Source organism: Pleuronectes platessa, chromosome 24, assembly GCF_947347685.1.
Source record: "Pleuronectes platessa chromosome 24, fPlePla1.1, whole genome shotgun sequence".
Lineage (NCBI taxonomy): Eukaryota > Metazoa > Chordata > Actinopteri > Pleuronectiformes > Pleuronectidae > Pleuronectes > Pleuronectes platessa.
Genome location: NC_070649.1, coordinates 5,970,689 through 5,991,535, shown reverse-complemented (window position 1 = coordinate 5,991,535; position 20,847 = coordinate 5,970,689). Strand labels below are relative to the sequence as shown.

Below are 20,847 nucleotides of genomic sequence, written 5' to 3'. Positions count from 1 at the left end.
GGGACAAAGGCAGCACATCCAGGGGAAGGCTCAGCTGTAAATACTTTGCAAATCACCTTGAGCACAGTTTCTCGTCCCTCTGTGCGCTTCCCCATCTGAATGGCTCGCACAAGGCTACATTTTTAAATACAGCAGAGATGGAATTTAAATTGCTCCCCTGATCTCCACTGAAAAATGGATTCCGTCTGATGTGCGCAGACCGAGAGTCCAAAAACCCTGGACTGTAAGCAGATATTAATAAGTGGTTCTTTTTTTCTTCTTGCTGGAACATGAACCTTGCATCAGATGCTGGTTTCAGCCGGCTCTGCTCCGGTTTTTCTTTTGATTCCTGGGCGATTGCGTTGCTGTAGATTCTGCAGCCCGCTCAGTTTGGGCACCTCGGCTCAGACGGCGCCGCCTCGGCTCCCTGGAGAGTCCAGAGAAAGTCGAGGGCGGCTGCCACTTCCTCTGGCTTTTATCTGATGACTGCGATTGTGAAAGAGAGAGAGTGAATGTGTGTGGGCGCGCGTTAGTGCACATGTGTGCTTGTGCATGCAAGTTTGTTTATCGGCATGTGCAGGAGGTATTTTATAAATGTTTGTCTTTCATGACTTGCGAGGGAATGGAGAGGAAGTAGAGGAGTGTGCGTTTTGTGTGTAGCTGTGTGTATGGTCAGAGTGTTTGTGTGCCTTCCTTTAATGAGGGCAAGGAGAGGTGTGTTTGTTATCAGCGAGCACATGCAGATAATGTGTTTGTTCACATGCGTTTTCTTACACGCACTTGCATTGATGAATTGCTTTCATGTCCCCTGTAGTAATGAGTGTGTGGAGAAGAAGGAGAGTCCCGACGTCTTCTTCTGCTGCTGCGAGGGCAACATGTGCAACGAGAAGTTCCTGTACAACCCTGACCCGCACCCGAAGACCGACCAGCAGCATTCGACCGCCTACAGTATGTACAATCCTAAGTGCACACACATATACACAAACACACACACACAAACATACAGCTTTCTTAAATGATTTGTGTTTTTAGGGTTTCTACCTCTAAATAACCGCAGAATAAGCGGGCATGGAAGAAAGTTACTTGTTACCTCACCCCTCGTAAATATGTTGATAAGTTAGAAGTATATCTGGCTTCATTCTAGACCACCGGCAGCACATCTATGGTTTTGCTTTGAAAGACATATTCCCTATGCCAAATGTGTGATGGGAGATATTTGTGCTCGGACCAGGTCTTAAATATATTAAAGCCCAGCAATAGCGACAAACCCCAACAGTCAATTGTTGAATTACAATGACATATTTAGGTGTAAACTAAAGTGTTAGCATGCAGTCTGTATAAGAGGTAGCATGGAACCCTTTGACTCTCAATATAGTGCATGGCTCACTTTATTTAACCAGGAAAGAAACCCTGACAATACAGCAGGCCAAAAGTAATAATCCAGCAAAGGCAATAAGTATAGAAATAAATAATCGTTAAAGTTTACAATGGCAGAACTCTTGAAGTGTTGCTCGGTTTGACGATGGTGAACGAAAGAACATGTCACCATCTCGACCAGCGGGGATTATCTCACTCCCAACTTCCCAACCTAATTGTCCGACAGGCCGGTCTGTCTCTTTTTATCCCTTCAAATGTGACTCTCCGAAACCTGGAGACACCCCGTAGAGAAAAGCCAACGTCTGACAAAGACCCAGAGAGAGCGATGGTGCAGCTGGTGCAGCCCCAGTGGCCCTCACTGCTTCCTATCCACCCCCCCTTCCCCCACCCTCACGCCGAGGGCGGCAGTGGTGTTTTTCGGCGTCCGATCATCGGCCCTCTGACAGCACTGCCGAATCAGACTGTCACACCTTGTGATGGGAGGACGGGCTGAGCCAGCAGACGTCACCCAGCGACTCTTGCAGGGGTCGGATGCAGTTCAGAGCTCTGTTATTTTTGGCGGGCGGATTACGTTATGTCACGAGATGGATTTGCTAATCCTGCTGTGTGTGTGTGTGTGTGTGCATGCATTGATATGATCCCTAAGCACAGTGGCAGTAAGCTGTAAGCAGAGCTAGTGCTGCACTCTGAGATGATGTAGCACAATGTCAAGCCAATCGGGCATGTTGTTTTGTGTCTTCTTCTTTTTTTCCCCACGTTGTGTTTTCTCTCCGTCAGTGTTCACAATTTCTGATTTGCGATTACTTTACTCTCGTTGCAGTGTCGATCAACACGAGCCACTTCTTGTTAACTTGTGTCTCTTCTCTCTTCTGCTCTCTCCCCACAGCCACTTCCAACCCCTTTTCCCAGAAGCCCCAGCTCTTCAGCACTCTCCTGTACTCGCTGGTCCCCATCGTAGGCCTGGCGGCTGTCGTCCTCTTCTCTTTCTGGATGTGGAGGCATCACAAGCTGGCCTACCCGGCCGCCCTCGTCCCGACACATGTAAGTTCCCCAAGGTTGAGAGAATGAGAGCCACAACAATCTCTCAAACCCTCAAAGTAAAAATGAAATACAGACGCTGACACTGTGACACAAATCCATGATCACTTCCTGTCTTTGGTCCGCAAACGCTCATCGCTGTAATATGTTTCCAGATTTCACCTGTCAATCAAACGTTGGCGAGCAGACTGTGATGTCTTGTGTCTTTTATGATAGAATTGACAAAAAAGAGTTTCTTCCACTTTTTGTCTGTTGAAAATCTCACTTGAAAAATGTAAATTGAAAAACCAATACATTTTCTGTGTGTAAGAAGCAGAACAGTATTTGTTGAGGCGGAACCATGTACTAAATGCTGTCGGGTTAGAAATAATCAAAGATAATTTAATGCCCAAAATGTCTGCCTCTGCTCTTGTCGATTTATTTCCTCCATGAGTCAGGGCTCTTTTGTCGGTCCCGACAGACAACTCTCGTATTGTTTAAAGTTTGCCGTATGATGCGTTGAAGACTCCGGCTCTGCCGTCTCTATTCAACCAACCTTCAACTTCACCAGTGATCCGGCTTCTCAGTGAGCTGAAACAGCCTTGGCCTTTCCTGCCCCGCGCTGCGGAGGGACAGAGCTGTGGTCAAACAGAGCGGACACACTGTGCGGGGAGAGTTTGCGTTAAGATAATTGCTTTTTTCAGTTTCTCCTTTCAAAGTTGTAGAGGAGGATAAGAGGAGCTCTCGTTCTGTCTTTTTCCCTTTTTCCACGACTCTCTTCTGGAGCCCACACACATCTCAAGACTCGCTTTTAAAGCCGCCAGAGTGTCTGGGGATGAATTGAATTGGCGTAGTTCATTTTGTGTCAGAGATGCTCTTAAGCACACATACTTTTTAAGTGCGTATAGTGCCAATTAGGTTAAAACAGCATTCGGATCCACCTCTTTATTTTGCACTCGTTCACCTCTCATTGCGCTGCTTATTCAGACAATCATCTCTTCCTATGCAGCCACACTTTTTTCCACCACTGCATAGTTTCTTTTTTTTCATGTCCTCACCTGAATCCGCCGGTTGCATCACGAGGCGTTTTTTTTTACCCCGACAGCATCGCGGCTATGTTCTCCGGTGCTCGGCAGCAGGGGAAAAGGAAAGCCATGCAGAGCTTTCCACCGTATGGAAGAGGAGTCAGGGGCCTCTGCATTATTGATGAGGCTTTATATAGGCAAACACAACTAAACACAGAGATGCTCGCAGCTCTGCCTCAGAGGATGCTTGTGGTGGGTGGGTGAGTGGGTGGGTGGGTGGGTGAGTGGGGAGTGCGGGGGCGGGATTGAGGAGAAACCTACGCTTCTCTCAACTCCGTTATTCTATTTTTGCAGGGTGATAAAGTATAGTAGGGAAGAGACAAAGAAAAGACACCGAGCCAATACAATCAGGGATGCTAATGTGCAATCGGAAAAAACAACACCGCTAAGAGGCTCGTGAGCCGCCCTACCTGGAAACGCATAAATAAATAAATACATAAATAAACACAGAAAGCACAACAAGATCATGGCCAAAGAAGAGTGGATTAGATAATGAATCATGATACAGTCGGGGGGGGGGGGGGGGGGGTAGTAAAAAAAACCAACAGCTAAAAGATTGATAAAATCACAAATAGAATAGAACGGAATGGAAGAGACATGATGGAACAAATGGGCCGAGTGCGCTTGTGCATGAACTAGTAGCTGCACAAGGACACGAGAGGAAACGGGATATATTTAAGTCAACTTAGCTGCAGGGAGGTGATGAATTAAATCCCATTTGCCTGCGATCTCCAAATGAAGCCAAAACAAGCAATGTTTATCTACATTTGTTCTGGCATCCATACGTTGTTTTAATTGATTAAATGTAGTTTTCCATTAAGTGGGGAAAATACAGTGCAGAGTCCAGAAGTAGATTTTTTTTTATTCGAAAATGTGTTTTTTGTGTTGCACCTCAGGCTGTATAGAGAAAGAAGCAGAGGTGACTCTGATAATCACTCAAACCGCTCACTTCTGCAAAGTCACAGAGGACAGCTTCCAGCAGCTCTGTCACTGTTGAGAGTAGAAACACAACACAAACACAACACAAACACCTCTGTTTTCACAGGTGATTGTGTTGGGATGTGGAACAGCGATGCAATATGTTATTATATAAGAACTTAAAAGGCATAGAAGGCATTTCTGGAGTTTCTTTTTTAACCAGAAATCTGAATTAATAAAATATTCATGTTTACTTTAAGAAATGCAAGTATCGCCTAGAGGAACTTTACAAATTGTCGGCAGCTTCTTGCAATTTGTTGCATTAGTGTTATTAAAACACTTTCGGATGATAATTGAATAATCACTTTTATAAATGTAGGTGTAAAATTGCATTAAAACGTATCTTAAAATATCTTTTAAAAGTCTTAAATGTTGTAGCCTGCAGACACCCTGTTCGATATTCTACAGATGATGTTTAAAAACAAAAAAGAGGCAGCAGACCAGACTTTCATTTTTTGCTTCATCATGCTTGTTTCTCTTCATCGGTGCATAATGCTCTGTGCATAATGCTCTGTGCATATTCATGTATTTTTAATGTGACAGTAGCAAATTGCCCGCACCTGTTGCTGGCCCTGCGCGTACGGGAAGTCATTATCATGGCTCATCATAGACGTCGGTGGTAATAGATTCGATTCTTTCCTCCCTCTTCCCTAACAACATCCACGAGGCAGCTACACACAACCCTGACTCCTTTCAAACTGCCGAGCTCTGCCACCACACTGTGCGCAGTTAATCTAAATCTCTAATTAAAAGGAGTGGGAGTGTGATTATGACATAAAGGAGTTGCAGCAGTCCGCACAGAGCCAGAGACGAATACCAAACATATACGCAGCTTCAGAAAAATATGTTTTTTAATGTCTCTTATCATACACACTTTGTTGCTGTTGCGTAAAGGGGAAATACACGATAGGGGTAGATAAGATAACCCAGAGTTCAAACGTTGAAAAGATAAATAGGTGCGTAGTGTAATTATATAATCAGATTTAGAAGCACAAAGGGAATCACATGCACAGAAAACTCTCAGAAATCCAGAATTTAGTCTTGTCTTTCTCTGAAGGTAATGAAACATGCTGGCTTCATGATTTTTATTGTTCCCACGTAATGATCAATAACGGCACATTATCCCAGCTCTCTAACTTTATTATAAGGAGCAGCACTGAAGAAAGGAAATCTGCCTTTTGTTTGAGCCGACTGGAGGCGGTGAAACCGGTTTGTGTCTAACTCCTGAGTTATTACACCAAATGAAGCGTGTTTGATTTTGTTGCGCAAAGGGTAAAAAAATATCCAGTGTGACGCCCCAGGAAATTATCTGAGCGGCAAAGTAACTTCATTGCACGCCGTCATTACGCCATTATGTCCGCGATCCATCACCGGCTTCATATTTGCCACCAAGCCTCCATTATTCACACTACAGTGCGAAGTGGAGGCAAACTGGCATTGATTCTGTCTGAGTACACAGACCCACAGCTTTCACACGGACAGACCTGCAGCACTTAAACACAAGTCAGGCCTTTGGGCTTCTTTTTCCGACGTGGATCCTATTTTCATCATCGATTCTGACCAAAGTCTCATCACTTGTTTTATTATCCAGCTACTCACATCTTGTTTGTCTGGACGCAGCTTCAAAGCTCACTCTGTTTTCTTTAAACTTCTTAAACATGCGCTGCGATTTGAAATGGCAATTAAATCTATATGTTATAGGGGACAGGCTCTTATTCCCCATTAAGAGCTATGCTTTTAAATATCTATCTAATTTATTTTGTTCCTCTTACATTTGTCTGGCTGGATATATTTTTTTGATATTTACAGCAAATATTGAGAAAATCATTCCTGATTTAAATTTAAATCCTTGCTTTTCTTTTTTTGTTCTTTTTGTTAAGTTAAGGTTTTAGCATCTTTGGGTATCAAACATGTGTCACCACTTACTAAAAAACAAAAATAGTGTGGCGACATCGAAACAGTTCCATGCATCTGTCGTCAGGATGCTGTTGTCGTGAACTTTGTATTTATGTGTGTTTGCTTCTTCTTTTTTTTACCGTGATCTCTGAACATTTTTATTTTTTGGGGCCTTTTTCCACACACATCTTTCAGTCAGTTTTCAGTTGCTTTGCTTAACGGCACTTTTTTGTTCATTACAAAACCATCTTGCCTTCTGGTGCCATGCTTATGAACAGACCCCGTGTGGCCCCAAACCACAGCCCTGGAAGCGCTGGTCTGAAGTGGGAGTCAGAGGGTTGTCCTGGGACGACCCATCATCCCGGGGGGGGGGGGGGCTTTTACCTGCCTCTATTTCACCCACTAACTGACAGAAAGTAGCAATAATCTCTCTGTTTGCTTCTTATGTTCCTTTTTCGACAAGCACGCCTTTCACATTATGGTGGAGGTAAGAGCAGTTTAACTGAAGTTGAAACACTATTAGTCCCCGTCCCCCCACCCCCTCCCCTCCCTCTTTTTTGGGTTCAGAGCTTGTTAAGAATTCTCCACCCTTAATCTCAGACCACCATTTTGTTCTTTTGTTGCTTTTTTTTCCGACAGCGTCTTGTTTACTCCGTTCCTCACACATTTTTGTCAGTTTCTTTTTTTCTGCTTGGGTCTACTGCATGGATGGATGTCTTATTTGTTTTCTTCCCTGCCGAAAATGTATTGTGCATGGTGGAAAGTGGCCAACGTGGCTCCGAATGCAGCCCCCCCCGCCCCTCTTCTCTTTTATTTTTTTGTGGATGTATGAATGTCCATCTATGATGTTTATGTAACTTATTGTGTTTGCTGTGACCCAGTTTCCAGAATGGTATCTGCCAGACCTATGGCTCACCGCGGCTCTCATGCACAGAGACAAAGCACGAGGTGTTCGAAGCCGCGACTGCAGCGTGCTTTTCCATTTCACATGCAGACTGAGGAGGAGTGCGGAGACATTTTTGCATAAGCAGGAGCGCTGCCACTTACCTGGAACATTTTCCAAGTCGGAGAGTGTAAATTACTTAAGTACGAGAGGAGCATAAGCCTCCGCAGATGTGCGTTTGGCTCAAAATTGAAACCGACATCACTGGAAGTCCTCATTTGAGAAAGAGAGTGTAAGCTTGCAAAAATAAACCCCAGCCTTTGTGAGAGGGTTTAGGCTCTGTTCTTTTGTGAATTCAGGTTATCTCTTTGTAATGTCAACTTTCTGAGTTTGACATAGCCTCAAGTTATACGATCACAAGACCTTGAGATATAGCTCTTTGGAGGCTTAAGTCCAGAATAATTGCCCATTGTCCTTTTTTGTCCAAAGCTTAAACTTGGCCCATGGATTTTGTTATATCTCTGCACACTTAATCTACAGCATAAAGCCCAGGCGAACCAGACCAGGTTGAAAGGACCCCGTTCAGATGTAATAGATGAAGGCGTAACCCGATTAGGCCACGGGAGATAGTTCAGGTTGGGAAGAACGGCACGAAGCAGCAGATTCTGTTTTCCTGCTTCCTGTGGTCTGCTGACTAAGTCTAATGCGCCCCAGCTTGAGGCCACGGCGCCCTGTGATCGGACAAGGGATCCGGTGACTCCCGAGGGAGGCCCTGGCCTGACCGGGGCCGCGCCGCCTCGTCAGGCCAAAGCCCGGAAAGCGGACAAAGAGTTTCCAGAAACAATCCAGGCACAAAGAGAAAAGAAAAAAGAGAAGAGTCCTGCATTAACTTGTGTTTAGACGCCGCTGTCATAAGAGTTACCTCTAAACGTGGCAGCAGAAGTAATAAAAACGACGTGATCGGTAACATTAAGCAGCTCCGGTATTGAGAATCAGGCCGTCACCCGCAAACCCATCAATCACCATCCTCGTCATTCACCTCAAACTCATGGTCAAACGCCGTCATGTCTGTTGCCAGGCGCTGTATCTGTGCAGAAATCCACCTCGATCTCAGACTTGCATTGTGCCCTTGAACAACACTGGAACACGCCAGAGTCCTTCACCGATCATTTGGTCATGCACGTCATGATCGGAGGAGGTATCACATATTTCACCGAGCTCAATGGATCCACAGGAATTTGTCCCGGTGACATTTGTAGCCGACACACTAATGACTTTCATTCTAACAGCGCGCAGAGGAGAGGGAGGGAAGAGGAACAGATAACACAGCTCGGCCATTAGAGATTTCTTAACCGCATCCTGACCAGAATAGAGTGACTTCAAATCATTAAGGACATTACATACAGAAGTAGATTTTATGAAGCCATGTGGAACTCATAATTATTATGTGATCAGAATATGAATTGCTTCTAGCCTCAGCCAGATAAAGAGATGTACTTCATTTTTCTCTGTGAGAACAACGTGTATGGTAATATGATCCTCAAATTTATAAACGTCGGATCTCGATCACGAATCAAACCATAATTATCCTGCTAATAATAGATTGGATGGGGGTACAGCGGTTAGCACAGCTAGAAGGGTCTGGGTTCGAACCTACTGGTCGTTGGGTTTTCTCTGGGTTCTACAAAGAAATGCAGCTCAGGTTAACTGGTGATTCTAATTTGCCCGTAGCTTCGAGTGTGAGTGTTAGCGGTCGGTTGTCTAACCTTGATGAATGTCAGCTTGGAAATCTTTTAATTAACAAACCGATGAGGACAAATAATAAATTGACACATAACGCTACCAGCATTGAATAATACATTAATATTCACAATAAATCATGAATAAAATAACACGTGCGTCACGCGGCATTGTTGTTTTGTCACATTTCTGGGACAGTCCTGCCACAGAGACCTTGAGCGATGAGTATCACCTTATTGTCATTGACACGTGTCCAGATTTCCAGATTGCAGGCATACCGTTCTGATTAGTCACCCCCTTGCACTTCCTTGTCGTATTTAATTGCACTTGGGACACGAGAGTTCCCTGTGTACTCGCCGTGCTCAGGTCACAGTTGAGTCATCGCCGTTGCACTTTGTTTTTGTCACCGTGTTGGTGGCGGTAATTAAGACTGTTAAGCCGACTGTCACACTTAAAGCAGAGCGGGGAGCAAATTCACAGCCCACCTTTCTGGGATTAGACCGAGGGAAACGTCAGATTTTCCTCAATTTATCTCTCTGAAAGGGGATTAGCTCCATTGTTGAATACAAACTCCGCAAATTACAAAATTGAGTGACTTATTATTCTCAATTATTACGGGTCTAAGTCAAAGCACGACAAATCCCCCTCTTCAAGACAGACCTGTGTTGTGTTCCTTTTAAAGGCACGATGCAGCACTCCACCGTAACCAACCTCACTTCACTTCCTTCCTTATGTTGTGACATATTCACACGTATTCACTTTTTATCCTGCGCACCGCTGCAGCTTTGTCCAGGATATTAAGTGAGAGAAACCGGAGCTCGGTCCATTCGGTGTCAGTTATTGCTGCAGCTCAAACGGTGCTGGCCCGATGCAGCACATGCGGGGTCTGAAATTACAGCCACGCCGGGGCACCGAATCCTTCAACTTTAGCGGGTGGATCAATAAGGGTCACTCGCCGAGCTGGACGGCGAGTTTCCGATGTGAGGATCTCAATAGAACTTTAATGGAGTGCACTCTTCCTGGGCCTGAGCCAATCAGATTTAAAGCTACACGTGTAGTCCTTTATTGAAACATATTTGTGAAGCCCGGCTGTAAATTCCTTATTTTGTCTCTTGGAGATGTTTGTTCAGGGTCCTAACGTGGGAGCATTAGGGGCTGCCCTGTAATCCAACCTCAGCCAGCATCATGGGTAATTTTCCCCATCATTTGGCTGGCACTCGGTGTGAGAGCGCGCGGAGACAGCAGGTCTGCCTCGCAGCTCTGCGTCAGAGGGAAAAGGCTTTTAAGTAAACACAACAGTTCCCACTCAAAGCCTCCATTCCTCCCCCAGCCACTGCCCGGATGGAAACTCTCCGCTGGTTTTACACCCCTCCAAAAAAACAACAAACACTTTTCCCCTTATTCATGCAAATCGTCTCGTTGAATTAACAGGAATCTGCAAGTGGTATTACAGTAATTTGTACTACTGGAGCCCTCAATAATACATAACAGTGGATTAAAGTTTGATCATTTATTTGAAATACTGCAAACTTGATCCAGATTATATATCCTAGCAATTAAGATGTTTTTATTAGCTTTAAAAAAACAAATATGATGCAACGTTGGCTGCATAATTATCAGCATCTGTTTATTTTGTCGAATATATTTTCCCATTTTTATATATAAATCCTTATTCCGTTGTTTTTTTAAAGAACTCACTGACCTATTGAACTTAATGAGATGAGATTTTAATTATCAAACTGTGAGATGTATTTGCATCTAAAACACTCTTTCTGTTCATTTCTTCCTGTATCCGTTCGGCGAAGGCCAAAGTTCAGGACCACACATAAAAATTCCTCTTGATAAAAACTCAAACTCATAAATACTCCTCAATGATATACAGTATGCAACTGTGGCAACAGTAATCTTGTTGGGACAGGCAGCAGAATCCGAAGCCACTTCTCGAACTGTTTCACTCTTGCAGTTAAGAGGGCCACCGCTTTAGCTCATTTTTCACAGCAGGAAAGAATTGGATATCGCCCGTGTTGGGTGCCAAAACGCTAAATTAAGCGACAGCGGTAATCTCTGTGTGCGGAAACGTTCTCGTCAGTGCGTGCGTGCGTTTCCCATCAATTAAATCTTTCTCCCCGTCCCTCACATGCAGAAGCAAACCTCGCTACTCTAAAGGGAGGCATTTCACAGGAGGGACGGGAGAAAAGACTGGGATTGACAGCCCTGCACTTTTCATGTACTATCACGGTTTGCGAGTGGATCCTGTGGGCCCCAGGGTTCTGGAACTTGCTGCAGCTTATCGTGCACCTTGTAAGCTTTCAGTTCAAGTAAAAACATGAACGCTGCTGTCATTGTCGGGAGGGAGCGTTTTTTTTCTTCTTGTTTCCTGACAGCAGCGATGCGGAGGCGCGGAAGTGAAGTCGAGATTTTTTACAGCAGCGTATCTGGTTTCATCAAAGGCCATCAGTCATGTGCTAGTCTTTCTCCTCTACCTTTTATCCTTTGGAAATGTGACTCCCTCACTGCATGCTTCTTTCTAACCCCCCCCCTCCCCTCCTCCTCTCTCTCCGTGTCTCTCTCTATCCTCACTCGCCCTCTGTCCTTCTCTGTGAAGTCACACGTGAAAGTGATCAGCTTAATCCCGATCACCAGCTGTGTTTAACATACTTTGGCCTAGAAACTCTCGGCCTCCTTGCGTTCACTTTTGTTTATATGGGATTAGCATGAATGCACTGCACACGCATGGGGTTTGATCCACCGGGGTTTGTCACGATGACGCCTAAATGATTTTTTTCTACCCAGCCGTTTGTTCATTTCAATCAGTGCCTAAGCTCTGCTTCAGATCCTTTCATGTTAAAGCCTGCACGCCATGTGCCTTGCTCACAAGGTACTTTTCCTCTGCATACGCTTGGATTCAAACTGGCAACCTTCCAGTTCCAATCCCTCTTCAGTAAACTAAGCAAATATGTGAGCAAATGTAGCCCTGAGGGTTTTTTAATTGAATTTAAATGAATGAATCCGAACCCTGCTTGGTATGCTCTGTCCTTGCTGCCAAAAAACTTACCAGTATTTATAATAATGCAAGATTGCAGCACTTCCTGAAGCAGTCTTTTCGTAAAGTGCTTTAACAATCCCGTAAAATAAACGGCAGACCCATAAAACAAATAAAGCAAGTCAAAAAGAAAAACAAGAAGGCAACACAGCCATATAAGAGGCTGAAACTGTTTGTTGGGAGATAGCACAACAGCAGAGCATCATCCCATAAAAGCCAGTCTATAAATGAAAGGTGTAAGGTGTGATTTAAGACGTGAAGATGATATTGATTCTGGGGGCCCGGAGCTCCTCAGGCACACTGTTGCTGAGCCAAAGCCCCGGTCACCTTCAGTGTAAGCCCATGCTATTTTAATGCTCTGAAAAAAAACAAAGAATAACAATGTCCTTTTCTGTTCACCCTCGCTCTGCAGGATCCCGGTCCCTCACCTCCGTCTCCCATTACGGGACACAAACCCTTGCAGCTGATCGAGATGAAAGCCAGGGGGCGCTTCGGCTGCGTGTGGAAGGCCCAGCTGCTGAGCGACTACGTGGCTGTCAAGATCTTCCCGATCCAGGTAAGGTAGCCGTAGTTTACATGCTCTGAGGTGTGGAGATTTGAAGGTGGATGTCTGAGATCATAGATTAAATCAGTCTGGGTCTGTTTTTTCCATCCTCAAGGGCAGGCTCAACATAAATAACATCTGTGCCCCCCTCTCTGCTCTCGTGTAGGACAAGCTGTCTTGGCAGAACGAGTACGAGATGTTCAGCGTGAACGGCATGAAGCACGAGAACATCCTCCACTTCATCGGCGTGGAGAAGAGGAACAATAACCTGGACCTGGAGCTGTGGCTCATCACCGCCTACCACGACAAGGTGCACAGATACAGATACACACCATCAGCAAACTGCTACTGCTGTCGAATTCTCTGACGCAGTCTAATATCAAATCCCTACATGCCTCTTTTAAATATGACATTTTTACATTAGGCTAAATCAACTCCTAACATTTTCTAGATTCCAACCTTTTCACCTGAGCAGCAAATGCGAGTGAAGCAGATTTTTTAACTGAGACAGATATCCCAAAAAATAAAAACTATGAAGGCCTGCTATGGTTTCAAAAATATCTCAGTGAAGAGATGTGATTACCGACCAGCTGCATCTAAATGTTTTCCTGTAAATGTTTACAAGAGCCCGGCTGATAAGGGTTCTTCTGTGCCAATATCAATAGTAGGGAGTAAAAAATAAAAAGATTCCTAAAAGCCGATAACGCTGCTTTGACATACAAGTAGCGTTATGTCTGTTTCAAACACTGTAACCAATGTTGGGCGATACATCCACTTGAGGGCATCACAGACTCTGGCGAAAACAAACGTGGTGACGGCGGAGGATGTTTTCTTTATGCGCCCTTCTCTGTCAGTAAACTCCTGCAAACTCTCACCTCAAAAAGTTTCACCTTCATGGAAATTCCGACCTTGGGTGCTATGGTCGTCTCGCTTGAACTATTGGCTACACTGCCCCCAGGGGATTTCCTTTAGTACTGCTAGGCTTCGTATTTGCAGTCCAACCATAGATTTTGTTATATATTTTTTATACATTACTATAAATAAAAAGAACACACAATTTGAACCAAATATATAGAACATGAATTAAGAAAAAAGTTAAATTGCATACACATTATTAATATCTGCCACTTTCCACAGTGCGTGTGAACCAGTTCTCAGATTTCCTGCCTGTTTCTCTCCACTCACTGTTCTCTTTGTGTCCATATATCGCCACATCGTTTGTTGTGTTTACACGGTTGTTTCCATGTAAACACGGCGATGCAGTCCTCTCAGTGTGCCCTGCATGCATGTTGCACGAAGGACTAAAAAGCCTCCCGGGCAGGCAACTCACAATGCGCTAGAAAACATGCCTGGAACCTTCACATTGTATTGATTGTGTTCGGCGCCTTAAGAGCCGGTTCACGCTGTGTTATTAAGCCGTGCTGATGCAGAGGAGCTACCTTTGTTCGCCTCACACACAGTGTTTTGTAGCGTTTTGGGCTTGAGGTCCCTCCGTGTTTTGAGGGTCATTACCGACAAAGTGGAGAGTGACTTGTACACTTCACTTGCTTGATTTTTTATTTATTTTCTGTCCCATTTTCCAAGCCAGGCCCAGAATTTCTCCCTGCGTGCCTCAAAATCCCTCCCTGCGTGAATAAAGGCTGAAAAATTAAAGGTTGTGGGTGTGGCCAAGAGGCTTTATCCCGGCAGTACAACCCTTACACTAATCCACTTAACCCTGGAGCATGTCTAAAAGTGCTACTCTGATTTGCAGGAGCTCTCCAAGTGGAAATGACATTGAAGGAATTTGTTCCAGAGGAGTTCTAGGAAAGGGTCACATGACCGGGGATATATCCGAAACATGTTTAAGTGCCTTGTCAGCCATGTACTGTAATTATTTTGTGAGTCCTCAGAGGATTCATGACTTGGAGTTCGACCTTTCCTTCCCGAGCAGGTGTCACGGTGAGAGACACCTTTCCGCTCGGCTCTGGATCGGAGCTTGTGTAACGCAGCTGGATGAGCGATTGCGTTTTCCTTGACAGTTGATTCATGCTCCGGTGTTTAATTCATCTAAGCGGCCCGTTGTGTTAGGGTTTGACGTATGTGTAGCATGCAGTGGCTCGCCTTGAAGGATACACACCTCTTTCAAAACTCCCTGCACTTGAATCTTTTCATATTTTGGACAATCTGTAGATATAAATTGACGTCAGTGGATGTCTTTTAAAGGGGTGTGGTCTGGTTTGACTCTGGAGTTTACACAATTGAAAAGAAATAAACACTGTGACACACACAGAGACACACACAAACACACACACAAAGCAATATCTTTTCTAAAAACAGACACCGATCTGATTGAATCTTTCCCCTACATCTCCTGGAGCTGCATTCCCTCTGGTGGTCACCTACGTGAACTACATCTGCGTGGCCCCTTGCCAGCAGTGACCTTGTACCATATTGACGTATGTTATGCAAGAACAAAGATGGTGTATATAGGATCGAGTTTGAAACATCCGAAGCAAAGCACAATTTGTTTTCTACATTTCTGAACTGGAATAGTTGATTTGAATTAGATTCGTAAAGTAAAGAAGTAGAAAGGTCTAAAATGTAAGCAGGTCTCGTGAAAAGCTTGTCTGCTCAGGAAACCTTCCCTCGATAAAAACAGATTAAAGATCAGTCATGACAAAGCACAACAGCGAGCAGATAAATGAAGAGCATTCATCAGAGCTCTGTTATTCAGCGTGGACAGTAAATACCGCTCGAAGTTGGCTTGTTGACAGAGGTGACAAAAGGGCTCCACTGTGGTTTTAAGAGGACACCCAGCAGGTGATAAATTTGATTTATCGCTGTGAACTAAGAATTTAAAGCGCCAGAAGGCCATTCTCATTCTCACATTGTCCCGCACAGGCAAGAAACCCTTCTGGCATCTGAACTATAGACCTGCAGTCTCTCCTATACATATTTTATGGGTACATAAAAAAATATAGGAATTTCTATTTTCACATCTTGGTTTCTTTCTATTATCCTTTATCCTAATACTGTTTTAAAGCAAAGTTAAAATCTATAATAACTTAGTTTGAAAGTAACGAAATTTTCTCTAAACTTTTTGAATCATGCCGTTAATTTAAAACAGGAAGTTACGACATTCAGGTATAAGTGACGGTTTACTGTCTATAATAACTGTTAATTTGGAAACAGACACATTTCTTATTTGTTAATATAAAATTTGCAAATCAGGTCTTTCTAAACACTGCAGCAAAAAAACAGATCAGAAAACCTAAATGTTCCCTTTTCTAAACGCCCTCTCTGTGTTTCCTCCTGCTCTCCCTCTCCAGGGGTCGCTGACAGACTACCTGAAGGCCAACGTGTTGACCTGGAACGAGCTCTGCCTCATGGCCCAGTCGGCGGCCCGCGGCCTGGCCTACCTCCACGAGGATATCCCCGGGCACAAGGACGGACACAAACCCTCCATTGCTCACAGGTAGGCCGGCAGGATGATCAAGACATTCTGATCAGAGGAGCTCTGCCCCGAGTGGTTTCTAACGCCGAAGGCATTTTTTCCTTTTTTCCTTTTGCTCCTTAGGGACATTAAGACTAAGAATGTGCTGTTGAAGAATAATATGACAGCTTGCATAGCTGACTTTGGCCTTGCTCTGAAGTTTGAGGCTGGAAAGTCTGCGGGAGACACGCATGGACAGGTACAATTTTCAGTGGAAAGTACATTTATTTACTACTCTTCCCCCTTTCCTGCCTTTTCCCTTAGAGCACCTATAGGTGGCACTGTTGCAAAAATCAAGCATTGGGGACACATAAATGTTCCCTCTCATTTCCAGCTAAACTGTTTAAAAAAATTATGAAATCATGTCATTTAAACAGATTTGTTGATCTGTTTTTGTTTGTTGTTGATCTGCAAACTAAGTAAACAACTCCCTCAGCAACAAGCATCACTTTTCCGCCGGCTCTGCCCGTTCACGAGCTGGGTTATGACTTCTCGAATTTGTTCTCCGCAGGTGGGAACGCGGCGCTACATGGCCCCCGAGGTCCTGGAGGGCGCCATCAACTTCCAGCGCGACTCCTTCCTGCGCATCGACATGTACGCGTTTGGCCTCGTGCTCTGGGAGCTGGCGTCGCGGTGCACAGCCGCCGACGGTGAGCCTGCCTGCATCCACAATAAAAACCCTGTTCTCCCCGTGTGTGCTGCGATGCTCCGGGTTTCACATTTGGGTCGTGTGATTCTGTTGAACAGGCCCCGTGGATGAGTACATGCTCCCGTTCGAGGAGGAGGCCGGTCAGCATCCGTCTCTGGAGGACATGCAGGAGGTGGTCGTGCATAAGAAGCTGCGGCCCATCCTGAGGGACTGCTGGCAGAAACACGCGGTGAGCTCGGTTGTTGAACTTTTGAGCGTTTTAAAATTGTAGCATAAAAGCTGAAATGTGATTTATACGATCATAGGATGTTATTGAGTTTATTACTGAAGTTTAAATCTGAGGAAATGAATCAAACATGGTCAGATTTTCCATGAATCAGGAAGGCTGGCATTAGATTTCTTTTGGTTTTGAGCGTCTCTGGACAACATTATGTCTTTAAAAGCCCAGACCAGAGCAAAAGGATAAATCCATCGCAGACGCCCTGATTGACCTTAACACTGATCCGCTTCCCCCCCCACCTCAGGGTCTGGCTATGCTCTGCGAAACCATCGAGGACTGCTGGGACCACGAGGCCGAGGCCCGCCTGTCCGCCGGCTGCGTCGAGGAGCGCATCGGCCAAATGCAGCGCCAAGCCCCCCCCATCGGCCCCGAGGAGATCGTCACCGTCGTCACGATGGTGACCAACGTGGACCTCCCGCCCAAGGAGTCCAGCTTGTGATCGGCCAATCAGACGCCACGACGAACGCGCTCGCAGGAAACACGGATCAACAAGAGGGGGTGGACAGCCGACCCTGGTTGGTTGGCGTAGTGGGTTTTTTTCCTCACTTTCTTCCTTTGATTTTTTTTTTTTTTTTTTTTTTCCTTTTAAGTGCGGGCCGCTACTCGCGTTCAGGAAACACCCTGCGCCCACCTCACCACATCGGGTTATATCCACCTCATTTTGATATGTGTGCCTAAGGATTTTAACATTTTAACAGTCAAAGCTCTCTTCACGCCGAGCAACAAAAAACGATTCAGGTTATTTGCGAGGACGGACGCAGTCACCGGGTGACAGAGCCGACATGCTGGGACGACGACGCTCAACACTTTTACCATGTCTTGTTTTTTATATACACACGCATACATAGGAGGGCGACCTGTTCCGGTTCGGGTTTCTACGGAGAGAGAGAGAGAAAGAGAAAGAGAGAGAGAGAAGAAGATCTTGCGGAGGAATTTCACGGAACTCTCAGTGCATTTTAGTGTAAAAAAGAAAAAGAAGAAAAAAAACGACCCGGCTCTCGATACTTTTGCTGTTTTCTTGTGTGCGTTATTTTTTTGAAGAGACGATTATCGTTCTGCCAATAAGCAACAGCTTCTGAATGTTTATAGTGTAATGCTGCTGTACATAGTGTATTATGGACCCAGTCAACTTGGTAATCAAGCTTATTTTAAAGGGGCGAGGGCGAGGGGAGGGTGGGGGGGGGGGGGGGGTCCATTTTCAAGCATTACGACGGTTTCAGAAAAAAAAAAAGAAAACCATAAACCTCCTTCAACCAGGTATACCTCAGTTCAGATGGACACAGTTTAAATCAGTCCCTCTCCCTCTGTTCACAAGTCAAAGCTCACACTTCTCAACAACCTCGGGCTCCTCGGGAAAAACAATCTGCTGTCGGCCATGACGCGAGCGGGCAAAGCCTCGTGTGACACGGCGGCTGAAAAAAAAACAACAACAAAAAAAACAATAACATTAAGTGTCGCTCCCTTTCTCCTCCCCTTTCTCCGTCATGTTTTTTAGTTGTTGCTCCACTCTGATTTGTGACTGAATGGTAACTTTCTCCCTCTGTTGTTTTATTTCTCTCTGAGAGTTTTTATTCTGCTGATGGGAAAGAAAGAACAACCCCCCCCCCCATGATGAAGTTGTCCTTTTAAAGTGATTTTTTTTCTCTCTCTCTTCAGTTTTGTTGGGTTTGCTGTGTCAACTGTCGATGGAGTAATGATATCTTTCGCTGACGAGCCGAATCTGGCCATGAGATCCTAATATACAGAATATGTATTTGTATCTCACCTCTCACGTTTGGTATCCGTACCAAATCCGAGGGTGTGGAACGCTTCAAGACTCTTGGAGCTTATTCTTATTGTTCTTTTCATTTTGTGAAATCACTCGTGTGTGGTCTGATTCTCTTTAGAAAAAAGAAAAAAACACAACGCTGATTAAATAACAAAAGAAATCCTACATTTTGGAAAGGTATTAGATTTTACGTGCAGTTTTGAGGAAGTGTCCGGGCCCCTACTTTGGAATTGTACCTGTATTTAGCTGAGCCAGCTTGCTTTTATTGATTTGATTGCACACATCTGTTTTTTGAAACACTATCAAGAGTTTCTGCTCTCTTTTTGATACACCTCAGGAATCTTTGCTACTCGCCCCCCACCTCCTCACACCCTCCGCCTCTCCCTCCTCATCCTCACCCGTCTCGGGCTGGAGTTCTTCCTCCCTCGCTGATTCTTACTGCTGTCACCTCCTCGCCTCGTCTCTACTCGTTAAGGTTTAGCCGTGTCGTGTCCTTGTCGACCCCGAACATCTGGTCCGGACTTCACCCTGAGAACTAGATCATTTCTTAAGTGTTTCCACGCAGCTTTAGTTGTTGCTCCGTGTTTCAGCCATCCTCATAAGCAAGCCAAATAAGGTCTTTCTCCGACTCTGGCTCCAACCAGTCTTTCTACTGCTTTCAGTGTTAACACCAACCTTTCTTCAGATTTCATCTCCTGTTTTCTTTTGAACTAGACAGACGGGTGGTGGGACATCTGGGTCCTGAAGCTCCTGAGAAACAACTGTGTCTGAAATCACTCGCTATATAGTCTGATTGTTTCGTGATCCTTTTATTACCCTATGTATTGGACTGATTGTATACCACAGTGCATCGTGGAAATTATAGCACAGTCGACCGCCATTAACCGAGCTAAATATACCATCATGTATTGAGCTTTTTCATGAATTAAAGTGAAACGACAGACAGACGAGAGGAAAGAGAAAACAGAAATGTGACTTCTCGGACTAAAAAGACGTCACTCAACAGAAGCAGTGACAAATAGAGAAGCGTTTGATTGAAAGACCTGAAGGTTGGAGCAGATGCTGAATGTTTTCTTATTATTTATACAGGGAACCGGGCCGAGTATGTTCTGACCGCACGTTTTTATTGTTGGACGACAATGACGCACTGGAAAACGACAGGTGTCCGAAGGTGTTCACGCGGAGGAGTGGTTTCGGACACAACCTTGAATCTCAAGCGTTTCCTCGCATTTCGACACACGAGCTGCTTTATTTTCACGAAATACAAAATGTGCTTAAAACAACAACAACCGCTAGTTAGGTTCAGTTTTATGTTCCTCACACAGGGCTGACGTTAATGGTTCTGTACTCCTGCTGACACTAACCAAAATCGCACGGCTATAAACCGCAGTTAGACGAGGAACCTCTCCTTCTCTCTCTCATCCTGGTGCCATTTCTATGTATCCATATTAGTTCCTCTTGTAGATGTCAGGCAAAACGGATTGTATCTTGTCATTGTTGTGAAGGTAGCAATGACATGTTTGAGTCTTTATTTTCCTCCGAGGGACATTGAACACTGGTGCCGGCAGACCTGCAGTCTCTCCTCAAGTTCTGGGGCGGTTTCGCAGCATCGCTGTTTAAAATCAAGCGTGTTTTTTTTTTAAGGTCGAGTGAAACATCTTTCTATCAAATCTTTTTTTTTAGGACAGAGCTTATTCTGCTTCCTCTGTATGCATGTGTTTTTATTGAGGAAATCCAGAGCAAAGTAAAACAGTAAAAGATGTAATTGATTAACGATCAATTGGACAATTTCTAAGCTATATTAGTTTAGCACTTACCTATTCCCCATCTATCCTGTGATACCTGCTTTATTTATGTCAGTTTCAACTTCAATAACTTCACTATTCATTTGAAAGGTTGCCCTGACTAACAACAAATTCAGGAAACGGAGGAAACAAAAATCAATAATCATAAGTTTTGTTCTATGAGAGGGTGCTGGACTCCTGCTTCACCTCTTCAGTTTGTTCCATGAGTTTGAGACTATTGCAACAACACAGCAAACCTGAAGGAAGTCAAAGCCATCACCTTCTTATTTCCATATTGTAGCACGAGTACGATAGTTGCATCGATATTGCTTCCTTTTGCTGCGGCTGT

General features: G+C 44.6%; 1 protein-coding gene across 1 annotated transcript in view; it reads left to right on the top strand.

Annotated features, from left to right (window-relative positions):
• Positions 1-18,131, top strand: part of acvr2ab (activin A receptor type 2Ab) — a 35,807-nt gene extending 17,676 nt beyond the window's left edge. The window contains exons 3-11 of the mRNA XM_053417519.1: positions 794-927; positions 2,243-2,397; positions 12,411-12,554; positions 12,709-12,852; positions 15,854-15,999; positions 16,102-16,216; positions 16,529-16,667; positions 16,765-16,895; positions 17,191-18,131. Coding sequence (XP_053273494.1) covers positions 794-927; positions 2,243-2,397; positions 12,411-12,554; positions 12,709-12,852; positions 15,854-15,999; positions 16,102-16,216; positions 16,529-16,667; positions 16,765-16,895; positions 17,191-17,385 — 1,303 coding nt within the window. The 3' untranslated portion in view covers positions 17,386-18,131. The remainder of the gene's footprint in view (positions 1-793; positions 928-2,242; positions 2,398-12,410; positions 12,555-12,708; positions 12,853-15,853; positions 16,000-16,101; positions 16,217-16,528; positions 16,668-16,764; positions 16,896-17,190) is intronic.
• The last annotated feature ends 2,716 nt before the right edge of the window (positions 18,132-20,847 follow it).